The sequence below is a fragment of the Benincasa hispida genome, unplaced genomic scaffold (assembly GCF_009727055.1).
Source record: "Benincasa hispida cultivar B227 unplaced genomic scaffold, ASM972705v1 Contig452, whole genome shotgun sequence".
Lineage (NCBI taxonomy): Eukaryota > Viridiplantae > Streptophyta > Magnoliopsida > Cucurbitales > Cucurbitaceae > Benincasa > Benincasa hispida.
Genome location: NW_024064862.1, coordinates 486,622 through 495,525, shown reverse-complemented (window position 1 = coordinate 495,525; position 8,904 = coordinate 486,622). Strand labels below are relative to the sequence as shown.

Below are 8,904 nucleotides of genomic sequence, written 5' to 3'. Positions count from 1 at the left end.
CGGTCTATTGTTTAAACTTATCCATTGATATTCAATAATATTGGTTTAAATGAAACCTATATTAATCTCCATAGAGTAAAGGTCTCCCTCACGGAAAGTTATAGAATGAGAGACCACTACAATATGGTTGCCTCATAATAACAATAAAATGAATAATTAAATACATAGTCAACATATTTTTTTTATATAGTTTCTTTCTCATATATTTAACTACAATATTTAGTATGAGGAGAAGTGATTATTTATTTTGAACATAAATAAAATATCGAGAGCTTCTTCAATGATATAATCAGTGTTGAAAGAAAAACCATTTTCGCAAAAACTAGAGTTCTCTTACACTATAATTTTTTCTCTCACACTTGCATTCTCTCGCATATATAAAAAATGTCAAAACCTATTTATAACTCAAAAGACTTATTTATTTAAATTTATGGAGAGAATTAAGTTAAAATGAGAGAAATAAAAAATATTTGTATTCTAAACACGTGAAAAATTATCATCTATTGAGGTGTATTTTAGCTACGACTAATTGTCTAATCACAATTTATCTCAAATTTCTTTTTAAAAAATTATTTTGCTTTATTTATTTATTTATTTTTAAGTATGGCTCTTTGCGAAAATTTAGTTTTTAGGACTTTTAAGCCCACATCTCTCTCAACTAGAAAAGACTAACCCATACAGCAAAACCCTCTCTCTCTCATTTATGTCTAATCGCAAGAAGAAGTTCACATCCATTTTCTCCTCCACCAGCGGCTGTGGCGGCTGTCGGAAACCGAAACTCTCCGACGTTGTCGAACCTAACAAGAAGCCAACCACCACTTCCTTCAGACGATCCTCTTCAACCTCGAGCAACGACCGGAATGGCGGTCTCTCTCTTGACGATGAAGACTGTAGCTCCACTACCAAATCCACCACCGGAATCCAAAGCCCAGTGACTATCCGCATCGGCGACGATAGCATCGCGGTCGAGAAGGATTCTGACAACCCATATGAGGATTTTTGCCGATCGATGGTTCAAATGATCGTGGAGAAGAGAATTTACTCCCCCAATGGTCTTCAAGAGCTTCTCAATTGCTTCCTCCATCTCAATTCTCCTTACCATCATGAAATCATCCTCAAAGCTTTCACTCACATTTCAAATGAGTTTGAATACCACCGCCTTTGGAATATCTCTAATAATACTGACCGGAAACCGCCGTCCGCCGGTGAAGGTTGATGGATAGATGTCACGTGCGAAGCCATGTGAGGAGCATTGAATTGGCCACATGAAAGATGGAGGAGGGAACTATCATGGCGAGGGCACAATGGTCATTTCAAGAGAGTTAGGTCAAAGATTTAATGCTGGTTTCTCTCAGTGTAGATTTGAATTTTTTTGAATCAATCTCCTTTTATTTTTTTTTCTACTTTCTATTGGCTGTAAATTAAAGGTGTAGCATTATATATAAATATAATAACTTTCCTTCTCACTAGTCTAACAATTAGTAAAGTGAGAGTGGAAAATCGAAATTGAAGGAACCTAATCTTTCTCTCTCAATATCTTTTATTTTCTTATACACATTTATTAACATTAACTTTTTAGTTCCAAGTTTTGAAGAATATGTAAGGTTTCGTTTGTGAATTTTAAAACCATACATTTTAATCGAGTTTTTAGAATAGGTTGTTGGAAAGAAATTTTGAAAGTTGGAGGAAATTGGGAAGAGAGAATTAAGAAAGAATGCTACTTATGTTATTGAGCACTTCTAATTTTTTGGCTTGATACAAATAGTAGGACATCCCTCCTATTTATATTAGTTGGTACTCCTAAATCTATGGTTAGAATTTTGCCAACACATTCATGATCTAGTGGCTACAAATGTATATCTAGACTATTGTTTATAATTACACATTTCTCTCATATGTTCTAGAGAATCCTACAAAATGCTCTAAATATCTCCTACATGTAATTTCTCTAGAATATTTCAATAATTAATACTTCTAGAAATTAGGATTTTGTTTTGGACTAGGCCCAAATAACTCTAACACAAAATCAAGTTTACATTTCAACACCTCCTCTTAAACTTGATTTTGTTATTCCAGCAAATCTCTCAATCTTGTGAAGTTTTCTCTTTTATGATAAATAGCCCAAATAACTCTAACCCAAAATCAAGTTTACGTTTCAATACCCCCTCTTAAACTTGATTTTGTTACTCCCAGGAAATCTCTCAATCTTGTGAAGTCTTCTTTTTTATGAGGCTTAGTGAATATGTCAGTTACATGATCATGAGTCTTCACATACTCTAATTGCACATCCTTTCTTCTTAAGCACACTCTAATATAATGATAACGTGTATTGATGTGTTTACTCCGATTGTGAAAGATTGGGCTCTTGTTCAAGGAAATTGCTGATTTTTTGTCCATGAAAATTTTGGTTGGCTCCTCTTGTGGTAGTCTTAATTCCTGTAATAGACTTCTCAGCCAAATTTCATGGAAAACACATAAGGCCAGTAGTAACTACATATTCTGCTTCATATGTGGAGTGAGTAACAATCGATTGCTTCTTTGACATCCACGTGAAGGTAGAACATGTTAGTTTATTCTACCTTCGATGTATTGAAGAATTCTCTTTATTGCCTTCAAGTGTGTGGTTGTTGGTTTCTCCATGAAGTGATTGATAACTCCAACTGCATAGAGAATATCAGGTCATGTGCATGTTAGATACCGAAAATTTCCAACCAAGCTTTTAAAGAGTGTTGGATCCACGCTTTCTTCTTCCTCGCAAAGCGACAGTTTGATTTCGCATTACATGGGTGTGTTTACTGGATTAGAATCATCCATTGTGAACTTCTTGATCACTTCCTTAGCATAGTCTTCCTCTGTGATAAAGATGTCTTTATCTTCTTCCTTTACTTCAATGTCGAGTTAGTAAGACATGAGGCCGATGTCGGTCATCTAAAACTCATTCGCCATCTCTTCTTTAAACTCGATGAACATGCTAGGATTGCTACCTGTAAAGATCAAGTCATCTACATACTGTTGGGATTGGTGTCCTAATTCTTCCGGTGGTCTCGTAGTTTGTAAACATTTTGTACACATTGTTATTAATAAATGTTATTTTATTTGCATTTACTCATATCAATTAAACTAAGATCTGTGGTTATTTCATGTAACTTAAGCATGTATGTGAGACATATAAGTGGATCATGCCTTATGTAGTAATCTAAATGGACTGGAGTATAAGGGTAAAAGAGGGATACCTTATCCTGGTGACACTACAGATACAACCCACTTGACACTACAGATACAACTCACTTTGTAGATATTTCAAATGTTGTAAACTGCTACAAGGTTTGATTCTGACCATTCATGTGGAGACATGCGAGTGGAGGTGTCCTATATAAAGAGTCTGTATAAGACCGGACCACGAGATGATTAGTCTCTTTATATAACGTCGTTGATAATTGAGACTTACATTTCACTAAAATGACCATAGGTGACATGACCTTATTCCTGAGTGAGTTGGGAACTCCTGCCTATGAGGGCGGTCCTTTGATTAGTATGAGTGAAAATGGCCAGATTTCCAACTCAACAAGCCTACCTTTTTGGGGATTCGTCTAATTGGGGAGCTGGGAACTCAGCTACACAAGACAAAATTCACTCCTTCCCCGAAGCAGGATAAGTAGATAAATTTCTCCTTTAAGAGCTGATTTCGGGTCTTGAACATAGTGGCTACACCCTCTCTTTAGAAGAGAGGACTCAGTCATAGTAGGACTATGACTTATTGTTCATTAGAGGAATCAATGGTACTTAAGGAGTTAGATGTAACTATAGGGGAAAAACGGTAAATTGGCTCAGCTGTACTTACGAGCGATTTGTGAAGGGTTATTGCACTGTTGATTGGTCATATAGACACAGAAATATATCTATAATGCAAATAGTGCAATTATCGGTCTTTAGTGAAGTGACCAATAGTTAATGGATGGTGGATCTCGTGACTAAAGAGTTTAGTCGGTTATTCACGTATCATTGGAGCTTTAAGCTACAGGTTCATGAGGTCCCTTGGTAGCTCAATGGGTTCAAGTTGAGAATCAGATTATTAACAAGAGGAAATTCAATTATATGTGATATAATTGATATGATGTATTAGATACATTAATTGGAGAAATTAATATAAATATGATTTATATTAAGTACCATAAAATAGAAAAAGAACTATGGTTTATATGTTTCATATGATGAAATATTAAAACTATAGGTTATAATATAATATGATAAGTTGGTTGTCATATTTATATATAATATATTAATTATATGATAATTAATTCTTTTTCTCTAATAACCGAATTGAGTGGGAGATTATTGGAAGTTTTATGGTAACCGTGAGATAAAAAGGAAAATTGTTTTCCAAAATTAGTAGTTGATTTATTCGGGAAATTATCAAAGAAAATGTTATCAAGTAAAAAGAGTTTTTAATAAGCGATAGTCGTTGAGAGCATACACGATCGTTAAGAGTTGACTATACGATAGTTACTCGTTGATCGTCACTACAAGATCGAGTAGAAAAGTCTATACGATAGGCTTCATCTTCTAAACGATCGAGTACATCGTCTATACGATAAACAGTTTTCATATCTCCCACTTACTCGATCGTCTACTCGATCGTATACCTCATGTCCTCCTCAATCCAAGATCATACAAAGCCCACAACTCCTGGATTCTCACACTGAGAATACCAAGGTAAAACTTGTGGTGGTGTTCTAAATCCGTTCGTGGATCGAGTTGGACTCGATTGGGTTTGTGGGGCATCAAGTTGTTTGTGCTGTTGGTGTTATGTTCGTTGTGTTCGAGTGCTACTTTAGATGCATTGGAAACTAATTGAGGGATACTTGAAGAATAGTTCTTTAAAGGTACGCATACTCTATCCCTTGTATCCTCTTCTACCATGCTGTAATTTCTATTCATGCATAATATGTTCGTTTCTGGTTAGACTGTAATTGTTGTGTTCATTCTTAATAGAATTTGAAACGATCCAATTTCGCTGCTCATGGAGATCTCTGTTTAGATTTCCTTCACATATAAGTATACAATCAATACATCATTATTTCGGACTTTGATGTAAAGTGCATGCTCATATGAACATTTGATGAATTTTTTTTGTGTTAGGTTCTATGTCCTAAAACACGCAATTTGTAATCTTTAAACTTATTCTATTTTACAATAAATTTGTTGTTGAGGTTTATTCAATAAACTTGTTATTGAACATATAAATTTCACTTGTATATAGCCTAAATCTGATAAACTAAACGAACCCCTAGCTATAACATGAATATGAATTTTATATTGAGACTAAAAAATGGATCAAGTTGGAGTATATAATCAAAACAGTCTATAAGTATAAGGTTAGAGTTGGGAAACACTGGATGCAACCCATTTTGTATATGATTCAAATAATATGATCCTAAATCGCTCATGTAAAGACATGCAAGTGGGGGCATCCTATGCAAAAGATGTTTGCATAAAATTGGACTACAAAATAGTCACTTTTCTTTATAACGTCGTTTACTGTTAAAACTGACTATTTCAATATAATGGCCTAAGGTAACTCGATCTCAATCCAGAGCTAACTATGAACTTCTATTTATTCAAGATTTTTCTTTAATCTGTATGGGTAAGAGTGGATCATCATCACTGCTTAATAAGCCTCCCATTTTAGGGTAAGACCGGGTAGATAGCTAAGGATATAATCCTGCAAGATGAAACTCACTCTTACCCGATTTCAGAGATAGCAGATAGTGTTGAGATCGATGCCCTAAATCTCATGGGTTCTGTAGTTTGTAATTATAATGTACAAACATTTTATTTATTTAATAAAATATGAGATGTTTTGTTTATCATTTAGTAGCATTAACCCACAAAATCAATAAACTAACATCCAAGATTATCTTCGGTAGCTTAAACATGTATGCCCTAAACTTCATGGATCATGTTTAAGTGATAGTCTAAATGGTATGTAGTAGATGAATAAGGCTGGATACCTTATCTGTTGGGATTGGTGTCCTAATTCTCCTAGTGGTCTCGTAGTTTGTAAACATTTTGTACACATTGTTATTAATAAAATAAATGTTATTTTATTTGTATTTACTCATATCTAATAAACTAAGATCCGTGGTTATTTCATGTAATTTAAGCATGTATGTTAGACATATAAGTGGATCATGCCTTAAGTAATAACCTAAATAGTCTATAGTATAAGGATAAAGGAGGGATACATTATCCTGGTGACACTACGGATACGACCCGCTTTGTAGATGTTACAAGTGTTGTAAAGTGCTACAAATGGTCTGATCCTAACCATTCATGTAGAGACATGCGAGCGGAGGTGTCCTATACAAAGAGTTGGTCTAAGACCGGACCAAGAGATGATAAGTCTCTTTATATAACGCCGTTGATAATTGAGACTTACATTTCACTAAAATGACCATAGGTGACATGATCTTAATGCTAATGAGTTGGGAACTCTTGTCTACGAGGGCGGTTCTTGATAACGGGTAGAAATACAAGTTATTACAGCTCAAATAAGTAAAACAATGAGAGAATGCAATGGTAAAAGAAGCAATATCATGTCCAAAAACACTAAATTGAAAGGAATTGTGATCGCATGCACCCATCTCATAAAAGCAGCTAATTTACTTATTTTTTGCAGGAAAAATGCGATGGCGCAAGTGAAATTTCGATCCAAAGGAACAAGGCGTCAGCGCGCGTGAAGACTGTGATCGCAAGACATGTGATAATATGCGATCGTGAGAAGTTTCCTAAAAAGGTGGTCGTATAAAGACTGTGCATCAAGGTGACAGCATAATAAATCATGATGGGATGAAAAGCTGATGACGGTCGATTCCGAATTTAGTTGACAAGTCATTAAAACCACACTATAGCAAGTACACTCAACTTTCGGTGACTGATAACTTGTAGAAATACAAGTTATTTATACTTTTTTATTTAGATATTGCAGCTAAAAGAAAGAAAAGTTGCGTCGATAGTATAGAAATTGGCTAAGAAATGCGAAACTTATAAAATGTCGTCAATACACCCACTAACACCATTGCGATGGAAGAATAGAGTGTTTCAATTTTTGTTTTGCAGGAAATCAGTCACTGCATGCGATCATGGCTCAAAGATAAAAAGAACAACGGATCTACATCGCATTGCACCCATCGATTAAGAATGAAGGGATGATCAACGCAATGACGACGCATGCAACAATCGATCAAGAGCTTAGCGATTAACGCAATTTCAACCGTATGTGGTAATAAAAAATAACACCGCATGCGGCGATCGATCGAAGATGTAAAGAGCAACGCATTTGCGGAGGATTCTGACAAATGTGCAACTTTCAGTTGTGCATTTCTGACGAGTTGATTGCATAACAGAAGAAATATTCACTCCGCCATTTCAGGAACTACCATAACCATACAATGAGGACCACAATTGCAAAGAGTCAAGCTTCGCCTATAAATAGCTACTGCAAATTCACTGAAAAGAGATAGTTGAATACATAGAAACGTGCATATATTGATTTCTGAGAGAGAGACTGGTCTGAGGCAACTATTCAGAGTAGATCCGGGAAGAACCACGAGACAAGGCCGAGAGGTGAGTCTCCGAGCAAAGAATTCTTCCAATCCCCGTAGTTGAAGCTTTGTACGAAGGTCACTTCTACCGGGAAAGCAAGCCTGAGAAGGAAGCTTTCCTCTCCACCACTTTCACACGCCAGCAAGCATAATCTCTGTTCAGGATCTGTGTCAAGATGTTGACACTCTTTCTGTATTTGTTTCTAATCTCTATTTCATCATCTGTACACCTTCTCTAATCTTTCATTCACACCATGTATCGAACGCTTAATCTTAGTATTAAATGTTATGATCATCACCATTGTCATCTCTCTATCTATTTTCGTTCATCCGTAATCCATTTTCTCTATGATGTTTTCCTAATACCCTGGGTAATTAGCAAGAATTAAGCAAGTGAACCAATCTGTGTTAAGGAAATAATTAAGTTTAGCTAAAGCATGCTCGATGGCATCTTCACCTATGAGAGCAGAAGTGAAGATGTTATTCTGCCTATCGAGAGAATGATGGAAGAATGTGTTAACTAAAGCGAAAAGTATTTCCAGAGATGGAAACAACTTTGCATTCATTACGTTCACCATAGAGATATGGGAACGCGGTCGATCACCGAGAGGTGTACGCCAAGGGAAAGCGGAACCTTAGTCGCATCTTTAACGCAATTAACAAACTTGCGATGTTTTTACTATTTATTCTTTCTATTTCTGATTCATCCATAAAGACTTGCCATCGCATACCACAATCCTTTTTATAACTTTACAGTCAGTCTCAACCTCAGTATCATGTATCATGTATCATGTATCTTGTATCTTGTATCATTTTAGTTTAGGATTTTACTTCTTAATGCAATTTTATTTTATCAACGCAACTTTATTTTATTAACGCAAATTTATTTCATCGCAATTTAAATTCCTGTATAAACAACCATTCTTTATTAATTGTAAAACCGGTCGCATATATCACAAAAGTAACGCATTAAGAAAAACATTCCTTGTGTTCGACCTTAGATTATTCTGAGAAACTTGCGTTGGGATTATACTTGATTTCAGCGCAAGGAAACTTGTGACACGCATTACTCTATCACATACTACAAGCATATCATTAACAACGCATATTTAGAAGCAGTGTGCATAAGCGATAACACAGCATAACAATCCATTTTTTTATGTCATCAAGTTTATGGCGCCGTTTCCAGGGACATGAGCTTGTAGCACATTATCTATCATCACAGTGCATGCATAACAAGGAATTAAAATTTTAGCATTACAAGTTTATGGCGCCGTTGCCAGGGATTGGTAATAGTTAG

The 8,904-nt window shown here is 35.4% G+C and overlaps 1 protein-coding gene across 1 annotated transcript; it reads left to right on the top strand.

The window, feature by feature from the left end:
* Positions 1 to 487: 487 nt before the first annotated feature.
* Positions 488 to 1,733, top strand: LOC120069527 (transcription repressor OFP6-like). The gene has a single exon (XM_039021303.1). The coding sequence runs from the start codon at positions 704 to 706 to the stop codon at positions 1,214 to 1,216; it is 513 nt and encodes a 170-aa protein (XP_038877231.1). The 5' UTR covers positions 488 to 703; the 3' UTR covers positions 1,217 to 1,733.
* The last annotated feature ends 7,171 nt before the right edge of the window (positions 1,734 to 8,904 follow it).